At 53.4% G+C, this 25,990-nt stretch overlaps 1 protein-coding gene across 1 annotated transcript in view; it reads left to right on the top strand.

Moving 5' to 3' along the window:
- Nucleotides 1–23,288, top strand: part of LOC144949628 (bcl-2-like protein 2) — a 52,103-nt gene extending 28,815 nt beyond the window's left edge. Inside the window, exon 2 of the mRNA XM_078879602.1 lies at nt 22,200–23,288. Within this exon, the coding sequence (XP_078735728.1) occupies nt 22,200–22,373 (174 nt within the window). The 3' untranslated portion in view covers nt 22,374–23,288. The remainder of the gene's footprint in view (nt 1–22,199) is intronic.
- Nucleotides 23,289–25,990: the final 2,702 nt, after the last annotated feature.

The following is a 25,990-nucleotide window of genomic DNA, read 5'->3' as shown; positions in this document are numbered from 1 at the left end:
TCACTTGTGGCCAGGTCGCTTCCGGAAAAGCGCGAAATCGCTCAGTGGGTCTTTCCTTGTAAAATAGAAATAGTTGATAGTTTTATAGTTTATCTTTTTTCTTTTTTATCCCAGGGCGGCCTGCCGAATTGGAGCAGCAAGCCACGAAAGCGCCAACGCTGGGCCACGTGGCACCCCCCCCCCCCCCGCCCTCTTCTCCTCCCCCCCGTGTACTCGGGGCATTCCTAACCGAGGCACCTGAGTCACCGACTCGTGTAAATGTTCCGAGTGACGGGCGATGATGTTACGGTGTGTTCTGCACTTAAACGATGGGGTGACATCAACGCCAGCAACACGGATTATAAAACACAAATCCTGGGCGTTCTGTTCATTTCGCCGGCGTTTTAGCCCGTGGGCACGGACCGGATCTTTCACTTTGCTGGCACCCGCCGCCGCCTGGAGAGAGAATATCAAAACTTTGGGTTGTGCCCACGTTTTTTAAATTGGCAATGAAAATTGAGTTACGCAATGGGCGTGTTTTTTTTTGTATGGAGTGCGTCGCAAAGCATCCCCCCGCCGGTTTTATCCACGCGCGGAGGAATGCTGGGGGTCACTAAATATCGTGCCGAATTCTGCTCCAGCCGATCAACTAATAAAAAAAAGCAAGCCTATCTGATTTCCTTGACATTATTTATTTCCCTTTGGTTACCCGAATTGACGAGGACACGCCTCTCTCTCTCAACGGGTTTCTCTCACGTTGCGTTCGAGAGGGAAAGGCCGAATGATTTGTTTGCCAAATACTTGAGCCCTGACGGCTGCTCAAAGGCTCTGCCCACTGCTCTGATAACCCCGCCCACTAGTCGGGTAGCCCCGCCCACTAGCCGGGTAGCCCCGCCCACTAGTCGGGTAGCTCCACCCACTACTTTGCCAGTGTTGTGAATGGGGAGCATGAGGCCACATCCAGTGACCCAGGGCTGGTGTTGCCGTTCTTCCTAAACGCGAGCGATGCTGATTTTTATTTTGTGTTTTTATTTTTTATTTCATCAGGTAGCGTCCACTTGAGCTATAGAGCGCTGTTTCAGAAGAAACGAAGTTAAGCGGCTTATCACGTGTACATTTCTAACAGCCAAATGCTCTCTAATCGCGTGACGTTGATTCTAAATGTGGAGGGATAAAACCCGGAGGACCCGGAGAAAGATCCGCGCGACCACGGGGAGTGAACACGCTTGCGGAGTGCTCCGGCCAAACAACGCTGTTTCGTAACGAAGCTGTGTGGACGTTTACACAAGCCCTGACCCTGCTGATGAACCCCAGGAAGTCGAGGCCGCCAGAGTTTTGCTTGCTTTAAACGATTGCCGGATGGGTCCTGCTGATCTGGAAAAGCCAAGCGGCAGATGTGGGGTGGGGTGCCCATCTTTCTGTCCTGGGCGGCCTTATAGTCCTGAGAATACGGTAATTGGAAGCCGCCGCCCATCTGCTCAAAGGAACTCCTCAATCCAGAAGAAAATCGCGAATACCAAATGCACCGCATTTAAAACCAACCAAAAAATTGTCAGAGACTGTTTGAGTTGATCTTGTTGTACGTGTGTATGCTGAACTTGTTTCGTGGCCAACCGTGCTCATCGGAGGTGAGAACTCGAGGAACCAGGATAGGAGTCTTCACTTTGCAAAGCCCGCACCTGGGTCACCACAACACGGCGAACGCAGCAAAACAACAACAACAACAACAAAGTAAACAAAGGGAGAGCAAAGAAGCAAGTCGGGAAATTGGAGCAAAAGACACACAGACAGTGACGTCACAACCGTGGCCTGGAAGTCGTGACCTTTGATCCGTGTGCCTACGCCTGGCGAGCGAGTGACTCTCGTGATCTGCCTGGGCAAGTTCTCTCACCGGACGGACACACCCAGGGCGTGTTCTTAGGTTTTTTCGGTAAAGTCACGTAGGTAAAAAAAATGAAAATTAATAAAAGTAAAATAAAAAAATCACGACGTTTCGGAGGCAACACAAGCTTCCGTCTTCAGGTGGAACCGTCACAGCACGATAGCTGTACGTGACTTTACCGAAAAAACCTAAGAATATGAATCCTTGCAGTCACGAAAGCTTCAAATCTAGAATACCCAGGGCGGGTCTCTCCTCTCTCATGGCTCGGGGGGGGGGTGACGGGGTTAGCGGAAAGGATGCTGGCGAAAGGTCACGGGGGTGACGTGCCGGGGCTGCTTACGTATTCGGCTTCCCCCCCACCCCCCACCGGAGCCGGCCACGCTGGCGAGAAGCGTCTGTCCGGACGAGTCACCAGGAGCCCGCTGTCCTCCATGCCACGCGCCGACTGGCCGCGGGGCATCTCCACTGTGGCAGGCAGGCAGGCGGCAGCGAGAAGACTGGCAGTGCCGAGGAGCTATGGGTGGGGTGGGAGTGGGGGGGGGCAGGGGTAGACTATAGGGTTTAATGTTTGTCCTTTAAACGTCTCTTTACGTTGGGAACTATAAAAAAAACGCTGTTGTTTGTCTGCAGGAAAGTGGGGGGGGGGGGGGGCCTGTTTGTGCGTTGGGGGGTTACGCCCGTTTCGTGTTGTTCAGGTTCATTTGTTTACTGGGCCACAGGTTACTGCAGCCCGAGAGAGGCCTGTGTGTGGGCCCGTAATTTGCATCCTCCCACCCACCCAGTCACCTGCTGCACCCTCCAGCAGGGCCGTGAGCGTCTTGTGGTACCGCGCGTGGGTTGTGAATGTTGTGAATGTTCTTAATGTTGTCAATGTTGTCGTGGTTGCCACGGTCGTGCCGCCGCCGCACGTGCGGCTCTCTCTCCGTTGTATCTTCCGGTTGTGCCACCGCACGTCGTTCGAGAGCGGGGTGGTGGGGGGGGGATACAAAAACTCTGCGGACTAAGGCCCCCCGGCCTCACTGCTCCTCAGTCCGTGGACGGGGAAGAGATTGGGCTCGCTGCCCCACACGCGAGTGGGGACTAAGCGTTACTTGTTTTTAAGTCGTGTCGTCACCTCCCGACATGACAGTTTCACGAGCATCAGCTGTTTTCCCCCACCCGCACTCGTCTTAGGGGGGTTTGCACCGCGCGTTGTTCGGACGTCGTTCCGAACGACCCAGAGGCGCGTCGCAGCGCTTGGCAGCAGCACGACCATGAACCCCCCCCCGCCCCCAACACAATGGTATGGTCTCGACTCGCGCCGTTTGTACCGTAGCGGGGAAACGTTGAGAAATTCCGAGAGGGAGATCTGGGAAAATCCAGCTCAATCCCGGAGACATGGCCCTGGTCTCGCCAGGCCCGGCTCTCTGCGTCGGCGTTTACGCATTCCGTCCGTGAGCAATGGGAGGGTTTGCGTAGCGACACAAAAGAAACGTTTGAAAGCGATCCTGTCGCATGGCGTTAAACAGAATCGTCAGAATATAAATTTGGACTGCAGGAGGAATTCGATGCACTATGAAGTTCTTGTTTGCAGATGACCAGTATGGGGCACGGGGTCAGCGAGTCGAACGATGCGGACCCCCCCCCCTCTCCGCCTCCACCATACCTCCCATTTTTTCTTTGTTTCTTAGCCTATTGCTTCGACTTGGCTCAAGTGTGCTCCTTTCCGTAGATGTTCCTGCCAACTTTTCGCTTAATTAGTTTACGGCTGTGTCTGCCATGCGTGAACCAAAACCGGTACATTGCACGCATCTCCTGCCGTGAAATCGCCTAAAGACCAATCGCGTAACCAAGCGTTTGCGATTCTTTCAAAACAAATCTGTCCCCAGCCTTTATCATAACGTGACAGTTCTCCTATGTGTATCCCCTTGTGTATTATCTCGTGTATTCCCTTATCTATTATCTTGTGTATTCCCTTACCTATCCATGGAAGCCACATTCAGTAGTATAACTACCGTATTTTTCCCAAGAGGGTTCTGCTGCTGCTGCATTGGGTTCTCATTTTAAGATGCTTTCGGATATTTTCAGATGCCGATTTAACGATGAGCTGTGTTCATTACACCGCGTGGGAGGAAACCGGAGCTCCCAGAGAAAACGCACCCATACTCGTAGTTTTTTCGGTAAAGTCACGTAAAAAAAAAACTACGAGTATGAATCCTTGCAGTCACGAAAGCTTCAAATCCAGAATTAAAACCAACCCACCCGCCCACGCGCGTGCGAGCGAGCGGACCAACGCTCTATCCCCGCACGGATGGAAACGGCCGGCGATTTTAAGTCCACGTGCTGTATACCATCATCCATCAAAAAACAATCTACGGGCTCCTCCTCGATGCCCACGCGAAGGGAGGTCGCTGCTGTCACCACACAGTGCTGGAGAAGTGGGGGGTGGGGAGCGGCATTTATGAGTTCCCCCATTTTCAGCACCCGAATCCGGCCCGCGTAGTTGAATTCGTCGGTGGTCTCGATGCGCTTGGCGCGCGAGCGAGCGAGGGAGCATTTGCCGCACAGAGTAGGATCATGGTCAGCCACCGTCTGGCGTACTACCCCCTCCTGGCAGCCCCGCCCCCCCGGCTTCAATTCCGACTCTGATGCCTTGTTGTATATTGGAATTTACGTTTCTCTCTCTCTCTCTCCCTGTGGTCTTGTGGATTTTTCTCAGAGTCCTCTGGTTTTTCCCTCCACATTTTAGAATCGACATGCGTTTCGAGTTCCACGTGGTGATGATGATGATAAGCCACTTCATTGGGCGGTCATTTGTGACAGCCCAGTTCGGTTTCTCAAAAAGAGCCGTACAGCTCGGTGGGCCTTAACTGGTAAAATATAAGTAATATTTAAGAAGACTTTTTTTAAAACACGCTTTAATGAAATGTACCGTACGAGTAATGGCAGAACTCCACGACTCCAGGAAGTGGCCCCGAAGCTTGCCATAACGTTAGGAACTGTGGCGAATTACAGCCAACATGAGTTGAGTGTGGACAAGTAGACCCAAGCCAAAACATAAGATATACAAAAGATTGCTTAAAAATATATATTTAAATTTTTTTATGATAGAATATAGTATTGTCATCAGTGTGACATACAGATACCAAGTTTGCAGTCGATACCACTTTGGGAAGTGGGTTACAATTGAGTTACAAGATTTGGGGATACGACATCAGACAGAGTTGAGGATACAACAGACAGTGAGCGTGGCCTGCCATACGAGGACGCGGCAATACCCACGAGCACTCCCGGTCCCTGCGGGTGTCGGTCCTTCACCCCCCGTGCGCCCACCCCCTTCAAAACGATTGGCGGGTCGCGCGTCGTTCCGCCCGTTCGTTATTTCGTCTCGCATTTTTGGATCGCAGTGGGGGGGTGGGGGGGGGTAGGGACGCTGCCACCAGCGGCGGTGTCGATGATTGAGCGCAGCCGGCTCACAAATCGCCCAGGAATCTGATGAGCCTGCGAAGCTCGTTCTTTTATTTTTTCTTTCCACACACACACATGTCCAGTAAGGGGGGGGGGGGGGGGCACGTCAGAGAGTTCTAACAAATTTGAATCCATCTCCCGGTGCAGCAAGTCAAAACGACGTTGCCCCCCCCCTCGCCCATCTCTCTCTCTCTCGCCACCCCCCTCTCTCGGAGGGTAGAGGTCACGAGACGGAGGAGGGCAAGTGACCGAGATGATGGGTGCTGGAGTGGCACCCGTTGGAGGGCAAGAGAAGCCCTGAAGCCAGACCCCGGTGCGTTTTGAAGGTTTGGTGTTGACTTGACAACAACTGTGGAGAGGTGAGAGACCATGGGGTGGAGAGGGACACAGACAGGGAGGTGAGGGACGTCGTGGAGATGTAGGGTGGCTGTAGAGGAGAGATTTTTGGCAGGTGGACTAGATTTTTACAATTGGTTGGCACGGCCCACAGTTCAATAACCTGGAATTTAGGCCATAGAAAAAGTCGGGTCGCAAAACAAACAGGTTTGTTTTTTTAATCACTGTTTGGTTAAGCGTGGAAATATTTCTTTATTTGTTTAAAAAATGTTACGTTTGGGTCGAAGCAGAATCCGCCATCACGACACATCCGCTTGCCGTTGTTGTACTGTAGTCCGCCGCGTGTCCGCCCGGACGCGTGGCCGGCGAGTGTCGTGGTTCCGGTGCCGGCAATTTCGCGTCGCGCTGCTGTCACCCGCCGAGATTCGACCGGCGGCGACCTCCTCTCTCTGTCGCGAGGCCCCCGGTGCGCCGACCGCGTTGTTTATGGATTGCTCGCTAGGCCTTCCATTGTACATGGTTCTGGTTTGTTTATTATTATTGCTACTACGTAAAAGTGTTTTTAATGCAATTACCCTGCTTTTGGTGCAATGTGACCTCTGAACCCGTCACCCCCCCCCCCCCCCCCTTTGGCACGTAACGCGCCGCTCGCTTGCCATCGCATCGGCTGCCCTTGGCCGGGGGTCGTCGCCACGTTGGAAAATAATTTCTCAAGCCCGACGGACCCTCGTCCGAAACGAACTGACCCACCGATTTACTCTCTGAGGGGCGGTGTAACGATCGGGGGGGGGCGTGCTAGGATTCCATTCGAGAGCCCGGTTCTCTCTCACTTCCGTGCTCGTCGTCTCGTTTTGTACGTTCGTATCAATGTCGAATAGAGCACGGTGAACTTCTTTTGCACCGTACGTAGCCGACCGCGCTTATTCAAGGTGCGGTGGGGGAAGGACAGCAAATGCAAAAAGCAGTTCTCAAGAAATGAGTTTGTAAATCTCAATGAGTTAAAAGCGTGCAGTCTCCAGTGGCTTCCTAACATCGGAAGTTGAGAGCGTTCCAGACGGCCGCAGAAGCGCACCTGAAAGCGCCAGCGATTTCGGTTGGGGACCGTCTTTGTTCGATGGTCATCCAAAAGCCGCCGCAGGGGACGACCCAAGTTTGTAACGTACGTACGTTGAACTTCCTTCGCGCGCCGCATGCAGCCAAACGTGCTGATCGGGAGGTGCGGGAGACGAAGAGAGTTTGCGTGATTGATGGTTTATGCTCCTTGACGGGAGTTGTACGTTCCTTTTGGATCGGGAGCCAGCTGCTGGCAATGCTAATGACCCAAGCCGCCACCGTGCGCACAGAGTGACGCCTTGAGTGCTCGCGCGTGGCATGTGCACGCGCGCGTAGCCCCGAAGGACACGATGAACTGGGGAAAATCTAGGTCAATCGCTTCCGTGTTTTAGCCCCCGTCGGCAACACAACGTGTTGGAAAAACGCTTTGGAGCGTTGACGATTGTGTTGACGAACAATTCCCCTATATCAGCTGTGGCGTCTCGATCACGTGGGGGTATACACGCTTAACCCCTTTCCCGTTTCCGAGACATCTGCACGTTGCGGGGGGGGTGGTGTGTGTGTCCCGCTTCGCCGCAGAAGTGGAGCGGTTCGGCTTCAATTCTCTCGCCAGGTGTAGAGGCCGCCGGTCTTTTACATGCTTTCTTTTTACTCACTCTGTATGTTGTTGTTGTTGTCGTTGTTGTATCCTCAAATCTTGTAACTCAATTGTAACCCACTTCCCAATGTGGTATCGACTGCAAACTTGGTATACTTATGTCATACTGATGACAATACTATATTCTATCATAAAAAAAAAATATTCGATATTTTTAAACATTCTTTTTTATATGTTATGTTTCGGCTTGGGTCTAATTGTCCACGGTCAACTGACGTTGGCTGTAATTGGCCACGGTCCCTTACGTTATGGCAAGCTTCGGGGCCACTTCCTGGAGTCGTGGAGTTCTACCATTACGAGTACATTTCATAAAAGCGTGTTTTTAAAAAAAAGTATTTTTAAAAAAATATTACTTATTTTAAGATGTCGTTACTCACCGCGGAGGACTGTGGCGATAGCCTGCGCCGCTCACCCCTCCCCCCTCGCCGGCATGACGCGTGCGTGTGCACCGTCATCCGGAACGGAATCGGAAAGAAAAACTGACGTGTACGCCTGCCTCGCCATCGGAATGGGAAAGGGTGAACTATGTGAGATGGCCCCCCGCCCACCCTCGCAGCCAACATGCCCAGCCCATTGCCCTCCCATACATTGACCCACCCCCCCTCCTCCACCATCATCTCCTCGTTTGTTTACTAAGAGCAAAGAAGCCCCCCCCCGCCCTCCTGCGCCCCCCGTGATATTCCACCAATGGGCTGTGTAATTAAGGACACGTACGCAATGCTCGGGCACCCCACCACACCGTACGTTGGAAAATGTGAGTGGGAGAAAATATCGAATGTTGTTGATGGACCAGTGATTTTAGATTTGAAGCTTTCGTGACTGCAAGGATTCATGCTCTTAGGTTTTTTTCGGTAAAGTCACGTAGGTAAAAAAATTAAATTAAAATTAATAAAAGTAAAAACAAAATCACGACGTTTCGGAGGCAACACAAGCTTCCGTCTTCAGGTGGAACCGTCACAGCACGATTGCTGTATCAAGTGACGCTGGAGGAATTCCCGATGACTTTACTTGATACAGCAATCGTACTTGTGACGGTTCCACCTGAAGACGGAAGCTTGTGTTGCCTCCGAAACGTGGTGATTTTTATTTTACTTTTATTAATTTTTATTTAATTTTTTTACCTACGTGACTTTACCGAAAAAAACCTAAGAGTATGGACCAGTGATTGGTAGCCACAATCAGAAATGTTTGTCTTGACGCTGGAGGAATTCCCGATGAGCTATAAATCTCTTGCTCGCAGATGTCCAGTCGTGTGACCTTCCGTCTGCGACCCGATTTGAAAATTGCCAACGTGGTCACTTCACCGATTGGTGGAGCTCGCTTCGGTGCAGCTGCCCACCATCCGTCAAGGGAGGGAGGCTGAACTTTGCCCGCACATCTCGTGCAGAGCACAACAAAGATCAACAAAGGTCCCCTGTATAGCCTCAACAGACTGTCGGGGCAAGTGCTGTTGGCGAGTAGCACCTATGAAGGCAAAGACAAAGATCCCCCTGTATAGCCTCAACAGACTGTCGGGGCAAGTGCTGTTGGCGAGTAGCACCTATGAAGGCAAAGACAAAGATCCCCCCCTATAGCCTCAACAGACTGTCGGGGCAAGTGCTGTTGGCGAGTAGCACCTATGAAGGCAAAGACAAAGATCCCCCCCTATAGCCTCAACAGACTGTTGGGGCAAGTGCTGTTAGCGAGTAGCACCTATAAAGGCCAGAACGGCACACGAGGGGTTGGGTAGCCAGCACCACGCCCGGCCGCCTTTGTCTCCCCAGTGGCAATATTTTTACGCCCCCGCACGAGGTACTCATTTGAGGCCGAGTCGACCTAGGGAAGGCCCAGGATTGGTTCAGGCAATCATCTCACTTGTGTTAATCGCGAGCGGGAATCGAACTCGGGTCGCCGGGTTCATAGAGCAGCAGCAGCGCGCTGACCGCTACCCCACCGCTCCCCCGCACACACCTACACACACGTACACACACGTACACGCACACACACGCACACACACCCTTGTGAGCAATGCCGTTACGTAATCGCGTGGCATTCTTGTGGCAAGCCAAGGCATGCAGCCTCACACACGCGTGGCGCAGTAGAGGAATTTGCATTAAATCCACCGACTTGTTGGATTTTCCGAGCGGCACAGATGTCCGCTGGGCCACAGCACGGGCACTGCTGTACATCTGTAGGAAGAAAAGAAAAAGAGCTTTTGTAGCTCATCATCAAGTTTCTCCACGATAGATACAGATTCTGATTCGGACGTTGCTTGCTTTGTCGTTCATTCGTCCAGAAAGCGGTTCCATGACAATGCATACGAACCGTGCCCCGAGGAGAACGGGGCCTCCCCCTGCCCCCCCCCACCATGACAGCTACGCTGGCTTAGAAACATAACGACGCGACAAAAATATTGCGGAGAGGAATTATCGCGCCGAATGCTCGCGATGTCGCAGTGCCACATACTGCGCGTGCCAGCTGACGGTCGTCACGTTCGGCCTCGACGGCTCCGCGTTCGCGATAGCAGCGCCGCGTTGGCACATTGTTCGCAGGGTGCCGAGGTGGCGGGTTGGTGCACGAGCACAATCAACAAAGCAAACACAACTCTCCCAACGCGTTTGTCCAAATCAACGCTGCCTGCGTGCCTGCCGTGTGTGGGTGCGTGAGTGACGGGCGTAAGTAGCTGTAGCACGCTTGCGCTACGAACGCGAGTTTTGATTCTCCCCGCTCACGGCCAACACCGGTGACGATTATCTGAACCCGTGCCTGGTCCTCCCTCTAGGTCGACTCGGCCTCAAATGAGTGCCTGGTGCGCGGGTACAAACATCGCCACTGGGGAGACAAAGGACGACCGGGCGTGGCGCTGGCCACCCACACACACCCTTGTAAAACTTAAACGCTAAACAATTTTAGCAGGTAAGGGCCACTTGAGCTGCCTATCGCAAATGATAGCTCGACGAAGTGGCTCATCGCGTGGTAAATTTTCGCAGCCAAATACTCTCCAAACGCATGACGATTCTAAATGTGGAGGGGAAAAAAAACCGGAGGACCCGGAGAGAAACAATCCACGCGACCACGGGGGGAGAGACGCGCAAACTCCAACTATACTTCAGGCGTCAGAGTGTACGCGTGTCACTTGGCCTGCACAATGGGCAAGAGTATTGCCCCTGCCTTTCCAAGGATGTCCCCGATGCGCCGCTTTATACGGCGACTGGATTGTGCACAGCTGCAATTTAGATTTCGCGTAAAACCAAACCCTACCTTTTTTTTTTACTTACCAGGTAAGCCCCCCACTGAACTACAAAGCTATTTTCCAGAAGCGACCTGGCCATATCTGATAGCTCAACAAAGTGCTTTATCTTCATGCGGAAATTGATAGCAGCCAAATACACTCTAAACGCACGTTGATTCTAAATGTGGAGGGGAAAATCGGAGGACCTGGAGAAAAATTCACGCGACCACGGGGAGAGAGAGAGAGACGTGCAAACTCCAAATATACAGCAGGCATTGGGGTCGGGATCGAACCCACGACCTCCTGCATACCAGGCGAAGGAGTTAACATCTTGCCACCATGCAAGCCTTGCCGGCCTTCATAGGTGGTGGTGGTGGGGGGGGTAATTGTTGTACACCGAGTGAATGGGCAAGTGAATTGTAAGTGGCCTTTTGAGTCCATGGGGGTTCCTAATCCCCTTGCGTTTACATCCATCCACGTACATACCTGTGCTGAGCTCACATAATCTTCCCCCCCGCAAGCGCTCCCCCTGCCCACGCACATACGTACATCACACACACACACGCAAAAAAATAACTGCCACACGAGAAGCCAAGGGGGTAGAGTTCACCTAAGTAACCAGTCTGTGGTGGTGGTGGTGGCATGTTGGTGGGGAGTGGCAGTGCAATGGTTAGCGCCCTGCACTACGAACCCAGCGACCCGAGTTCGATTCCCGCTCACGGTCACCAACACCAGTGACGATTATCTGAAATCGGTTCTGGGCCTCTGCCTCGGTGAAATGACAACCTGGTGCAATGTATAAACATCGCCACCGGGGGAGACAAAGGCGGCCGAGCGTGGATGCTGGCCACCCACCCCCTCGTGTGCCGTGCCCGCCTTCATAGGTGCTCGCTAACAGAACTTGCCTCAATAGTCTTTTAAGGCTATACGGAGACTCTTTGTCTTTGTTTGGTGGTCTGTTGCTCTGGAAACGCAGTCGCTGTTAATTAAACATTGTTGGCATTCCTTGGCTTTTACTGCGACCAATAAATGCCCTACTGCCTTGTTAGCTTGTCCCACCTGCAATTCATCTACAGCAGCAGGGGCCATCCAAGCCCTGAGCCGTCGTAAGGCCTTTTCACCCTTACCACCGCAGTCGTTCGGCACAAGGTCTATTTTCAAAACTGTGCGATTTATCCTGCGGCAAAGTTCGCCACAACAATGCCGGTACCAGGAGCATAAACCATCATCAAGCAAACTCTGGTCCCCCACGCAGCAGCGGTGGCGGCGGCTTTTGGCTCGGCCATCGAACAAAGACGACGGTTACCGCATCGCGTGGCGCTTTTGGATGCGCTTCTGCGGCCGTCTGGAACGCTCTCTTCCTTCTGATATTAAGAAGCTACTTGAGCTATGCACTTTTAAATAATCTCGATTGAAAATTCATTTCTTTTAGAGCTGCTTGTTGGATTTAGTTTGTTGTCCTTCCCACGCACCTCCGAATAATAGCACGGTTGGCTACGTACGGTGCGAAAGAAGTTCAACATAATTACATGCTGCTATGTGGTAATATCCCCATTGAGCAATTTTGGGTTAAATATTCCTGTGTGCTGTCCTCATTTGGCAACGGAACGCGCATTGGGTAATGTAAGGTTTAAAATACGCGGACGAGATGCATTGTGAAATCAGCTACGTGAAGAATTGTGCAAGGAATGTGATTTGCACACGAGTGTTTGAAGCAAAAATATGAAAATCTTCTCACGCGTGGGGTAAGCTGAGCGCATAATCCTCCTCCTGCCATGTGAACATGGAGTTTCCACCACTGGCACACAGCCCTGCCAGTGAAGGTGCGAGTGCTGGCTGTTTGAAGCAGGGAGACTGCAGTGTGTGGGGCCACGGTGGCCAGGAGATGTTAACTACCTCGCCTGGTATACAGGAGGTCGTGGGTTCGATCCCGACCCCTGACGCCTGCTGTAAATTTGGAGTTTACGTGTCTCTCTCCCCGTGGTCGCGTGGATTTTTGTCCGGGCCCTCCGGTTTTTCCCTCCACATTTAGAATCGACATCACACGTTCAGAGAGTATTCGGCTGCTATAAATTTCCACACGATGAGCCACTTCGTTGCACCGTCGTTTGTGATGGCCAGCTTGCTGCTGAAAATGAGCGACACGGCTCAGTGGGCCTTACCTGGTTAGCTGAGTGTTTTTATAGTGTGTGAGCGTGCACGAGCTTTTTTGGCGTTCTCTTGATCGAAATCAAATCGTCGGTTTGCATGGTTGTCTGCGCCATTCCTAGACAGCGTCTTTCACAGACGCAAGCCTGCACGTCGGTCTGCAGTCCCAGGGTGGCGGGGGTGGGGTGATGTTTGCTGCCGCCTGCTCTCATATTTCGAGACGCTTGCGGTCCCGACTTTTCCAAATTTGTCAAAATTTGGACCGTGAAGGTGGCGGGGAGAAAATGGCCTGCTCTGCTCGCCCTTCGAATTCCGTCACGGAGATCTTTCACCTTCCACCGACGAGGCAGACGGCGCATCGACACGCCTGCTCTCTCGCCTTTTACCCTGACCACCGATCAAGTATCGAGGGGTACAATGAAGATCCGCCTGCTCGCCTCGAAGGCTCTCAATGGGATAGCCCCTGCAAAATATCCAGGAAACCGACTCGTGTTTACTCTCCCAACGAGAGGTCCCCGAGGTCTTCGGATTGCCTTCTTCTTCGGAGGAGTACGCGAGGTCAAGGCTCCGCTCTCTGGCGTTGGTCGTCGGGCTTGGTGCCAGCGGAGCTCCCAAGCTTTGGAACGATTTGTTAATGAGAAGACGATCGGAATCGTTTAGTGATATTTAAATCCAGTCTTCAAAATCTCTTACCCTCGTTAAACTTTACCCCCCCCCTCCCTACTGCCTATTTCTAGCCCATTCACCCTGCAGGCTCTTATTTCCCGGCTTTCCATACACGGTATCGCCTTCGGTGGGATCTACAGAATGAATGCCCCACCTCTTTACACGTGTAAAATATCATTTTTATTATTTTTTATTATTTATGATCAATGCACCCGCAGCATTCACCAGGGCGGCCGTGGCACCTCCAACCCCTGAACCTCGGCCCCCGCCGGTATTGATGACGGTGATGATGCGGCATTTACTTTGTTCCCCCGTGAAAGCAAATCTTGAATGACCGGAGGCGAGAAGGTGTGGTGTAACCGTGTAGAAATGTGTTCGTCGTGCGATTGGCACGTGACGAATGCAATTAATCGGCCGTGACTCCGTAACTTCCTTTTTTGCCTTGACAACGGTAGTTTTGGTGCGTGCGCCCGGCCCTAGGTCCGTGTGCTGAATTTCTGTCGCACCGCACGTAGCCGGCCGGCTAAGCGGAGGTGCGACCCGCGGTATTAATCCCACACGGCCGGCTTTATGCGTTCCGCGGTTGTGCTGCAGTGCGCTTCTTTCCGCCGTGTACTTCTCGGGGGGCAGCGCTGCCCTTTGTAGCCCGTCGCGAACAATTTACGTTTTCCCCCCCCGAAGAAGCTGCCCCCGCACGTGTCGCAGAGGTCGCAACCAGGTACCCGATACCCGTACCCTACCCGATACCCGGCTACCCGTACCTGGCCGGGTACGGGTAGCCGTTTGCGACCCTGGTGAGTAACCGTTTGTCACTCATTTCCCAACGTCTTGTCTCTTCTCACAATTCAAGTTCCTAGAATCAACCCACCCGCGCCTGCAACACGGCTTCATCCCAGAGGTCGCAATCAGGTACCCGATACCCGTACCCTACCCGTACCCGGCCGGGTACGGGTAGGGTACGGGTACGGCCGGGTACGGGTACCCGTTTGCGACCCTGGTGCGGCCGGGTACGGGTAAGGAATCAAAACCCGTTTGCGACCTCTGACGTGTCGGCGGACGGTCCCGGGGCGCGGGGGCGGGTGGGCGAGAGAGAGAGAGCCATGTGCCACCCTGTGTGCAAAAGTTTGTCCGTTGGCAGCCAAAACCAATCGTTGTTCATCTGCGCAGCCCGTGTAATCCCGAACACCCCCCCCCCCCCCAATTAGCCCGTTTGGCTACGTAGGTGTGCGAAAGAAGTTCGACGTACAATCCAATCAATGACCTGCAACATCCACATTTAAAGGGTGATGTCTCGTGCGTGAGACCATATCGGCTCCACGGCTCCAATCGAGGGCGGCCGATACCCAGGTTCGAACGCAGAACCTTCAGTGGACGCTGATAGCCTCCGCCTTCCCCCCCCCCCCCCGCTTGTGTCATCTCCAGCCGCCCCCTTTGTAACCTATGACTCAACACCGCACACCACGCGGATTGCTGGTGGCTCACTAAGTGCAGCCCTGCCCAAAGTGTTTTTGTTGGGACACATTCCTGAAATGCCACCCACGCCCCCCCTGTATTTTAAAGCTGCCACCAAAAGCAAAGAGACTTTGTCTCCAGTAAAGCTTGCAGTGATTGAGGCCATGGATTAAAATAATGATTAAAGGGCTGTTACTCATTGTAATGATTCTCTCTCCCCACGATTCGGGTGGGGGGGAGGAGGCGTCTCGTGGTTTGATCCGTCAGAATCTGTTCTGGTTTAAAAGTTTACATGGCGGTGAATGTAGCGGCCTCCAGTGGCTGTGGGCGGGGTAGGGGGTGATCTCACAAACCGATTACACGCGATGACGACTCGACACACGCGTTCATCGTTTCGTCCGCCGTGAGAAATGCCTGGTATGCTGGAGGTGCTGGGTTCGATCCAGAGCCTGACGGTCTGCTTTATATTTGGACTTTGTGTGTGTGTCTCTTTCTCTCTCTCGCCGTGGTCGCATGGAGTTATCTCCGGGTGCTTCGGTTTTTCTATAGGCCACTTGATTGAGCTATCGTATGTGGACAGGTCGCTTCTGGAAAAGGGCTCTATAGCTCAAGTGGGCCTTAACCTGTTAAAAAAATATATTTTATAGTTTAGTTATCGTTGGGATGTGATATCCATCACCAGCACCGCATCACACGGCGCTGATGCCGTGTGATGTTGGTGGACCACAACAGCTCCCTCGAGAGACGGAGAGAGAGAGATTGGCCCCTGCCATAGGAACGTGGAGTTTTCTCCACCGACTCAACAGTGGAGATGACCCCCCCGCCCCCCGACCCCCACCACTTCCTCCTCCCCGTGCTCTTTTGAGCATGGGAGACTGACAGTGTGACCTGGTCAAATAACCCGGTGTCAAATAACACTCCTTTCATAATAGAGGGTTTTTTTTTGGGGGGGGGGGGGGGGTTAGATCGCGTAAATATAAACGTGTCAAATTTCGATTTAAAGCTTTCGTGACTGCAGGGATTCATCTTCTTGGTTTTTTCGGTAAAGTCACGTAGAAGGGAAATAATAAAATAATAAAAAATAAAATCATTCTCACGACGTTTCGGCCACAACGCAAGCACCCGTCCTCAGGTGAAGAACAGGTCTGTCGGAAAGACGTGTCCTTTGAACCCGCCACAAAACGCGACGATTTCGTTCCGAGTTCAGCACCACCGGTTGTATGTTGGGGGGTAAAAACCCACAGATTGATGGATGAGTCGTGGGGCCGCAGTACAAAACGCCCTCAATATTCAAAATCCTTTTTAGCCTCCAGGGGCCAGGCTGCGAAGGTGCCGTGGCTCTTTCTGTTTATTTGAGAATCCCTCCCTCCCTAAGTCGTCATCGTCGTCAGGGGGTACGGAGAAGGTTACCGGTGCCGAGGAAATGACGAGCCCCAAGCGCAATGACGTGTGCCTCCTGTGGCACCGTGGTTGTCCCTCTGTCTGTCTCTCTCTCTCTCCAGTGAGATGGGAGCAACTGTGACAGGCAACAGCATCCCCCAACATTAGGCGAATCTGTGCTTTTGCATGGCAGCGGTGGTAATCGTTTGGAGTCTCGGCTCATGTAGGTGCAGTGCAACTACTAGAATTTCACATTCAGGTGGGTCAAGCCAGATAACAGAGTCGGCAGCAGCCGAGTGGTGTATCGCCGTGATGTCCCCTTTTATATTTGTGGATTTCGGCGCGTTGCGTCGTTCACACGTTGCGTCGTTCACACGTTGCGCGGTCGGCAGAGGTCGCAAACGGGTTTTGATTCCTTACCCGTACCCGTACCCGGCCACACCAGGGTCGCAAACGGGTACCCGTACCCGGCCGGGTACGGGTAGCCGGGTATTGGGTAGGGTACGGGTATCGGGTACCCGGTTGCGACCTCTGGCGGTCGGTTCTGGATGACCACAGCTGCATGCTGCTGGAGAGATTTTCATTTTCCATTTGGGCATCCGGTATCCGCATCTACTGCCACGGTTTGTGCAGCGGATGCGGTTCAGGGTGGACCACGAGCTGCTTCGTGGAAGATCAAACCCCAGGGGATCGTCTGCGTTGAGTCTTTCTCAAGGTGTTTTGCGAGTTCTTTTGAACTCCACTCGGCTCCATTGTTTGGAGTTAAAGATGAATACTGAACAGAGGGACGCCTTTAGACCAGAGGATGCCTTTTGGCGTCCTCTGGTCTAACACCGTTTGAGACTAGGCCCAAAAGAAAGCTGTCTCTGGTGTGGACCAATCAGTTTCAAAGACAATGCATATATTTTCAGAGTACGTTTTTTGTTTGCATTCTGACCACACGTATTGTGGTTAATGCAGACATGAATCCTTGTAAAAGGTTTCAGTTTGGTGTTTTAACATCTGCACACGTGCTTTGTTGCCAGAAAAACGGGGAAACCCTTATTCTCGCCAAACTTCTTCTGTACCTCCTTAGCCAGATTAGTAACACAGCCATTCCATGGCAGCTTTGATGGGATGGATGTGCCAAGCAGACTGATGGTTTTTACGATGGCTGAGAACTACGTTTATAATACAACAGTCAATGACTCTGGCATTGCCAGCCTTGCGTGATATAATCTTTGGGGGTTTTTGTGTGTGTGGCCGGGCGTGGTGTTGGCCACCCACCCCCTCGTGTGCTGTGCCAGCCTTCATAGGTGCTGCTCGCTAACAGCACTTGCACCAACAGTCTGTTGAGGCTATACGGGAAATCTGTATCTTTGTTGGAAAAAACGGCCAGATCTTTTTATCACCCCAATCGAGGATTGTTTCGAGTCGACGGTGACTGGTGGTGATGATGTACGTCTGCGCATCGGGGAGCCAAATGTGTATCAGTACCGTCAACAAGACATACTGCATGCGCCGGAATCCCAGCGTGCTTTGCATATCAAAACAACATCAAAATGACGTCGGCGTTCTTGCGGCTTATTTTTAGCGTTTCTTCGTTGAGAAATGCCACGACTCGCTTGCGTGGCTTTTTCTATTTTAGCTGTCGGTGTGTGTTGGGGGGAAAGCGTCGAGATTCGTCACAGAGCGCGACCCAAAGCAGAACATCCCCGGGGTTTGATCTTCCACAAAGTTGAGGGTCCACCCTAAATCGCATCCATTGCACAAACCCATGGCAGCAGATTCGGATACCTGATACACGAATGGAAAATGAAAAAAAACTCTCCAGGAGTGGGTGCGATTTGTGGCCATTTAGATGAGACCCTACGACGCAATGCCAGATCCACAATTACAAAGAAGAGACATTCCGATGCTGCTCCGGACACTGTTATCTGGGCTTGACCCACCTGAAATGTGACATTGCAGTCATTGCTCCGCACCTACACCAGCCGCCATGGGAAAGAAGAAGAAGACCGAGCGCCATGCGGCTCCAAGTTCAAGTTCATTTATCAGGTATAGCCCTGTGAGCCATTCGGCTCTTGAATCGGGTGCAACCGCAACAAACAAAAAACAAAAACATGAACAAGAAAACATCTTATAGTGACTATGTGCAAACATAAAATCCAAGAAAAGACAGCAAAATATTGCAGAAAAAGCACCGTACACCAACACTGTGCAAAAATCCCAGTGGGATGCAAGTCAAGTCCACGCGTCGTGCCAGAGAGCCGTCGTGGCTCCGCGCTTGCGCGGCTGCCGTAAACGCGGCACGAGGTTCGGCAGGTCCCACCCCTCCTCCGTCCCACCGCCCGGGTTCAAGTCCTGGTTTGAGACTTCCCCATTCGCCTCTGCCTATGATGATCGCTCCCCCCCCCCCCCCTTTCACAGTGTCTTGAAAGAAACTTCACAGCTCATGGGATTCTTCGTCCAGTTACAACTAAAGCTTCTTTTATTGCCCATCATCACTTGGGCCATTACCAATGCCAGCAGCTGGGATCCCCGGTCCAAGGGGCAAGCAGCGCTGATGAAATTTTGTTTTTGGTCGCGCTTTCGTGGTCGCCCCGCCGGACTCACCGCGGAGAGATCGCCGGTTCAATCTCCCGGCGCGGCAGGTTGAAACCACGGTGCGGGGTTTCATAGGCCGAGAGCGGCGTACGGGTCATGTGGGCGTCGCACCTTCCTGCTGTTTATGAGCAGCACCACCTTCCATTTTGGTGTTTGTTAATCCTACCTAATTTTAGCGACCAATTAATTCCACCTAGATTTAGCTTGGGCGGCGGTGGCCACCGCTTCACGTGGCTGCCAGCAATCTAGCAGTGTGGAGGCGGCTGCTAGGGTTGGCGGATCACCGCACACAGACGTTGTGAAAATCCCTTCCCGTGGGCGTCAAGGAGGAGCACCGTACCCCTGGCTCGCCATGGGATCGAGTGTTGCCCCCCTTGCTCGCGTTGGTTCTCTCCGGGTGCTCTGGTTTTAGTCCCATCTTTAAATATAGAGAGGACCCCAGAGCTTGGGTGGTTGTTGTGTGCGCTCCCGCGGCGATTGTGAGACACGCGATTTTTGCACGAACGACAACGCTACGATTTATATAAGCAAAGCTTTGCCCGTAAACCTGCGAGCGATGGGAAGGATACTTGAGTTGAATTCAAAGCACCACGCCACCCAGGCTGTGAACTGAGCTTACTTTTGCGCAAAAAAAAATGTACATATATAAATAACACTTTGAATATGAAGTGAAAAGTTTAATGCCGGACAACAATTGAAGCGCATGTAATGAATTTGGTTCTGTGTCTCCACGTACGACTAAAATTCATGTTCAGTCCATCGGCCTATTGGGCAAGCATTGAGTTTTAGCGAGAAAACTGTGGATCGGTTTCACCCCTTGTGGGTTTCGCCAGCAGTGTCAGGCTCGTTATAAACAAGCGCTGTCCGATCGCCAGGCTGGTTGCGTTCGCTATCGGTGACGCACGGATTTAAATCGTCTGCCGTATTTATCAAAGTAGTACTCATTTACTTGATACAGCAATCGTGCTGTGACGGTTCCACCTGAAGACGGAAGCTTGTGTTGCCTCCGAAACGTCGTGATTTTTATTTTATTTTTATTTTACTTTTATTAATTTTAATTTTTAACCTACGTGACTTTACCGAAAAAACCCAAGAATATGAATCCTTGCAGTCACGAAAGCTTCAAACCTAGAAAGTAGTAGGCTTTGTACCGTAGTGCCAAAATGCGTTGTTTTTGTTTTGCATACGAGTGGCCCTACATGTGTACGTGTACAGCCCTTTTGTCACTCCACTGCTGGATGAGGGCCTTCCGACGTTATTTGACCATGCTTTGGCACACGTTCACCAGCGCGGGGAGCACAGCGCTGTAGAGTACAACGGATCTTTCGGCACTTCTCAGTGCTGCTCACGGCAATGCCCCGCAGCAGCCGAAAGCACCTGTGTGCTTGTATGTGGCGGTCGCCCATCCGAGCGCTTTCCAGGCTCAATCCGGATGAGTTTCTGAGATTTTACGAGGTGGGCGCGGGGGGGGGGCCGCGCATTCCGGGAAATGTGGTCATTGTCCTATCACCTGCAGTGTTGCTTAATTCTTTATTTAGCTTTCTCACTGTGTTTATAATTTGACTGTGTTCGCGTAGAGGAATGCGATTGTGCCCGGATGTGTGCAAGGGGAACGGTGCACCTAGTATGGCACAAGCGCCGTGGTGACGTCACCGCCACTTAGTGGCGAACGGCGGTTGTTGTTGATGTGTGGGATGGTCGTGGAGCAGTTGGCCCGCTTCGCTACGGACCTGGTGACCCGAGTTCGATTTCCGATCACCAACACCGGTGATGATTATCTGAACTGATCCTGGGTCTCCCCTAGATCATCTCAACCTTTTAAATGAGTACCTGGTGTGGTGTTTTAACATCGCCACTAGGGAGACAAAGGCGGCCGGGCGTGGTTCGTGCCAGACCAACCCCTTTGTGTGCCGTGTTGGCCTTTTGCCGGTGTCTCGCGAAAGGGCCATACGAAAGGCCGTGCAGGGGGGGGGAATGTTTGGACGAGTGGAGAACGTCGGCTATGCATTCTGTCTTCTGTGACTAAATGCTGCCGTGAAACATCACACTGCAATTTCAGTCAATTGTCGCGTAATTGCAGACGCCATTTAGCGCCAGCTGTTTGTTCACATGAGGTCGTCACGGCGGGGTGGTGTGAGGGTGAGCCGAAACCTTTTTTCTTAATTCCTGCTTTCTGCGTCGTGTGGGCGCCACGGTGGCTAGAAGATGTTAACTCCCTCGTCTGGTATGCAGAAGGTTATGGGTTCAAACCCGGCCCCTGACGCCTGTTGTATATTTGGAGTTTGCGTGTCTCTCCTCCCCGTGGGCGTGTAGATATTTCCCCCCCCCCCCCCCCCCCCACATTGAGAATCAACGTCACGCGTTTAGGGGTTTTTGGCTGCTATGAATTTCCACGCGATAAGCCACTTTGTTGAGCTATCATTTACAGCCAGATCACTTTGGAAAGAAAAAAAGCGCTTCTGAGAAAAGAGCTAAAAAGCTCGTTGGGGCTTTAACTGTCAAAATTAAAATGGTTTAAAGTAGTAGTGGTGTGTTCATGCCTGCAGTGGAAACGTGAAATTTCCGCGTGTCGCAACCAACGTCCCCGGTGTGTTGCGGACGAGGCGATTGCCGTTGTTTTTGTGATTACGACGTCGGCCGTAATTACACTTTGTCACGCCTGTTCGTCAGCCCTATTTTCCAAAGGCAGCCGGGTCAACAGCTTCCGCAGCCGCCTGATTGTTTGTGACTCTCTTACCCTCGCTCGCTTTTTTTTTCCCACTGCTGAGCCGAGCCGTGCTAAAGTCGTGCTGAGCCAGCCCACTTCCCCCGGCCGCTCCCCCCACCCCCCCCTTCGGGAAACAAGGCTTGAGTTCTGAATGTCTGTTTAGCCCTGGATGTATGGTCCGCTTCGGTGAGCTCGTGCGTGTGTGCCCATCTCTACGACACGTGCGTACCTCCCTGTGTGCGCGTGTGCGCGCCTCCCTCCCTCTCTAGGTAGCGGCGGGTGGTGCAGCAGTTAGCGCGCCGCTCTACGAGCCCAGCGAGCCAATCTCGGCCACCAGCACCGGCGGCGATTATCTTAACTGGCCCTGGGCCTCCCGCTAGCATGACCCCAGCCTCAAATGAGTACCTGGTGCGGTGCGTAGTAAACGTCGCCACTGGGGAGACGAAGGCGGCCGGGCGTGGTGTTGGCCGCCCACCCCCCTCGTGTGCCGTTGCCGGCCCTCATAGGTGATCGCTAACAGCACTTGCCCCCACACCTCCACACAGTCTGTTAGAAGCTATATTTGGGGACCGATTAACTACGTCGATTGGCCTCTCCCCATTTGCACAGCCACCACCGCTGTCTACCCAGCAGGGTGTGTGTGCGCGCCTCTCTCTTCCCGGTCGTCACCCGTGTGTGTCTGTGCACGTGCCAGGACTCCTTTGTGTCGCTGTACGGCGCGCGCGGGGGCGGGCTGGCCCGGCGACGCCTTCACGGCGCCAACGACGACGAGCCGCTGGCGTGGCCCTCCCTGAAGACGGTCATCACGGGCCTGGCGGCCGTCGGGGCCTGCCTCACCGTCGGGGCCCTCTTCAACGTGCACAAGTGACGCGGCTCGAGGCATCGTCGCCGCCAGCTCCTCGGGCAACTCCACCATCGACCACCTCGACCACCTCCATCGCTTCAAGGACCTCCACCACCAACTCCTGCTCAAGCACCACCACCACCGGCCACCTCAACCACTGCAAATCATCTGCTCAACCACCCAAACCAACGTCTCAACCACCCAAAGGCACCTCCTCAACCATCACCGCCAACTTCCACCACCACCTCCTCAACCATCACCTCCTCTTACCGCAACTGCTTTCACCGCAACCACCACGGCGACCACCGCCGCCGCCGTATATCCACATCCTCGACAACCACCACCGATACCACCGGCGACACTGACCGCTGCAACTCCCACCACCTCCTCCACCGCCACCACCGCCGCCGCCGCCGCCGCTGCCCTCAAGGAACGGCAGCACCGACATTCGGAGCCTGACAGGCAGAACACCGATGGTGCATTTCGTTGGTTCGGCTCGGCAATGGGCGGCCACCCTTTTTAGGGTTGGGGGTTTTCTTTTTTCTGAGGAAGGAAAGGTTAAGGAAGAGCGAGAGCGAGCGAGTGTGAATTCGTGGGGAGGGTTAAGCGTTAAGCGGTCGGTCGTCACGGCGTTTTTTAACTTTAGACGTACGAGTTAGGGGGATGAGGCTTGCCGAGACGTTAGGCTTTGGTGATTGTGGGAGTTGGAGATCGTGGTGGAGGGGGGGGGGGGAGTGTTTAGAGCTAAGATTAGAGGTTAGAGGTCATTGCAGAAGTAAGTTAGCAGTTAAGGGAGCTGCGGTTCGTAAGCCATTGGCACGGAGCTCACGTTTGTCACGGGCATTACGGAAACGGTCGCAGTTTTAAGTACCGCCGCTCTTGGGTGCTGGGGCCCAGGTGTGATTAATGCAAGGAATGGGGGAGGGGGGGTTAGGTGGGGGAGACGGAACGCTGCGCCGGGGCGAGGCGGTCGGGGGGGTGGGGGTTTGATTGGCGAGCGTCAAAACGTTGGGGGGGGCTCGCACGACAGCGGCGAGACGACGCGGCTGTACGTGTGGCCGTACGTGCACCCGCGTGCATTATCAGTATTCGGCGGCGAGCGCTCGGTCGAGGGCCAGGTTTATTTATTCATTTTGTTTAATTTTCTAAGAGACGTTCAAAGTAAAACGGGGGGGGGGGTGGCGGGGGGTTGGGGGGAAATTTAAATCAATTTTAATTATTGTTTTCTTTTTTACGTGCCCACTCTGTCACATCTCTGCCGAGGTAAAGTAAAAAAAGAAAATGAAAAATCCGGCGTTCTGCCTCGTCGCTTGCGCCGCTCGCAGACCGGGACCCATCATCGCCGATGTCACCGGCACGGTGGGGGGGGCGGGCAGGTAGGGGGTGGGTGGGGGGGTTGGTTTACGGTGAGCGATTTCACCACAGAAAAGGGGACATCAATCGGCCTGGGATGTCATTACCGATAGGCCCATTACCGGCAAGAGACTAAATTAAGCTTTTATGAAATCCTGGACTTGCCGCTTCGGTGCCCTTAAACAATGGATAGCAGCTTAATCCCGAACAGTTGATGGGGTTTATTTGGAAGCCGCTCTGGCAAAAGGGAGTTGTTGGCATTTTGGCCAACCGGCCCTCCTTAGCAAGTATCGGGGACTTAATGACGTAATGGAGTTGTTAAACAAGCAACAATCGACAAACCAAAACTCAACGCATTTGTCAACCAACGCTGCGGTGTCAATTATAAATAAAATCGGCAACGTTTCGGGCAATGGCCCTTCTTCAGAGCGCCAGTTCCATTTGTTCTTCCGTCCGACGCGTCGGTTGAAACGACAGTGCAGGTTTCTTAAACCCTTTCATCTCTTGTCGACGAAGCTATCTAAACGGCTACAGCTCCAGTTGGCCGATTGGGTAGCTCGCGTGCGGTGTGGTAAAGAGTAGTGTGGGCATTCCCAAGACATCCAGCCAGCGTGGAAGAGTAGGCCAAATGTCTTTTTACAGCCTCCCCCCCCTCCACCTCCTCCAGTTAAGGTCGTTTCCTCCAGCGGCAGTGGCGTGAGCGCGGGGCGGCTGCCGAGACTCGGCTAGCTGTGAACCGCTAGCGCAGTTGGGCACGGTCGGCAGGCGCCAAGTGGCGAGGTGGGGCCATGCGCCGTCAGGGGGCAGTAGCCACCCCGGTCTCTCTACACGTTGCCCGGCAATCGCGCAACTTTACTGTGGCGGCCCTCGCGAACTCATGGTCACGCCGCACGTCCCAGGGGGTTGACCGATGCAATTCCACCTTGATAACAATAATAATGAGAATAATTAACATCTCTCAACGGGGGAGAAGGGGTCGCCTCGAGCGCGCGATGATCGCGATACGAAATAGTAGTTTTGAAAATTGACGTTTTTTTCGTTGTTTTAAAAGATGACAAATGTGTTCATCGATGCCAATTGTAATGATACACGCGCGCGAGGATCATTACCTGGGGAGTCGGGCCCGTAGCGTTCGTCGTTTTTCGATGGAGGAAAAACGCTCCGGCGGTGGTTTTCGACGGGTTGCGTGTGGTTTGCGAAGCGGACGAGGTGCTTGGGCAGGCGCGGACCCTCGAGGTGCGCGTTGCGGTGCCGCGTCCTGATCCGAGGTGCGGCTGTCCGCACCGTTTTACGATTCGAGAGGGGAAAGCTGTCCACGTGCTGCCCAGTGGCCGTCGGGAGTCTCCTTGCGGCCAGCGACGCGTGGCTCCCACCGCTCGTTGTCGAGCGGTTTTTGAAGCTGGACGTTGGTGAGAGCTGACGGTGTGTGTGTGTGTTTTTTTAAACCGTTGAGTTTTAGGGCTTGGCTCTTGTTGAGGTGGTTTTAAACGTTTTGTTCTTTCTCAGCCAAGGGATTTTTTTTTCTTCCCACGATGCACAAGCGTAAAAAACCTGACGTCGCGAACTTTTCGCTAGATGATGACTCCTCTCGTGTGCGGCCTTAACAGACTGTTGGGGCAAGTGCTGTTGGCGAGCAGCGCTCGATTAAACGGACCAATCCACGTCAACACAAACGACGTCGTATCACCGCTCTGAGATCCTGCCAGCGTCGAGTCCGTCGCCGCGACAGCCGGAGACGAACGCCCGGGAGCTCTTTAAGGCCTCTCTGGATTTTTATATTTGTCATAATAATAACTTTGCCGCAGAAACCGGTGCTGGTGCCAACGCCGACGGGACGCGGTACCAGCGCGCGCCGCTCGCCACCCGTGCACCGCGCTCCCGAGACCTCCGTGAGAAGACGAGCCATGACTCTGCCGCCAGTTTCGAGCTCCGGGACCATCGACGGACACGTCCCCCGCTCGCGACGCCGGGCGTGGCGTCGAACCACGCGGCCTGGAAGCCACCCACCCGCCCATCCACAACGAGACAGCGGACCGAGCGGGCGGTCGCGCAATCGTGCGTGCGTCGCCCGGTCAATCCGCACGGAAGGCCGCAAGTGACCTAAGAGGATTGTGCCAATCCCTCTTTGGCAATCGCGTGCCGGTCACCGGAGTGAGCGGCACAACGAGCACCGCCGTATTGCCGTCATGTCCCAGCGGCGTCACCTCCCAGCAAACGGCAGCGGTTCACGACGGCTCTCACGATGGCTCTCACGGTGGGCCTCACGGTAGGCCTCACAGTGGGCCCTC

This window comes from Lampetra fluviatilis, chromosome 54 (genome assembly GCF_964198595.1).
Source record: "Lampetra fluviatilis chromosome 54, kcLamFluv1.1, whole genome shotgun sequence".
Taxonomy (NCBI): Eukaryota; Metazoa; Chordata; class Hyperoartia; order Petromyzontiformes; family Petromyzontidae; genus Lampetra; species Lampetra fluviatilis.
The sequence above is the reverse complement of the archived record's forward strand: the minus strand, read 5'-3'. Positions and strand labels throughout refer to the sequence as shown.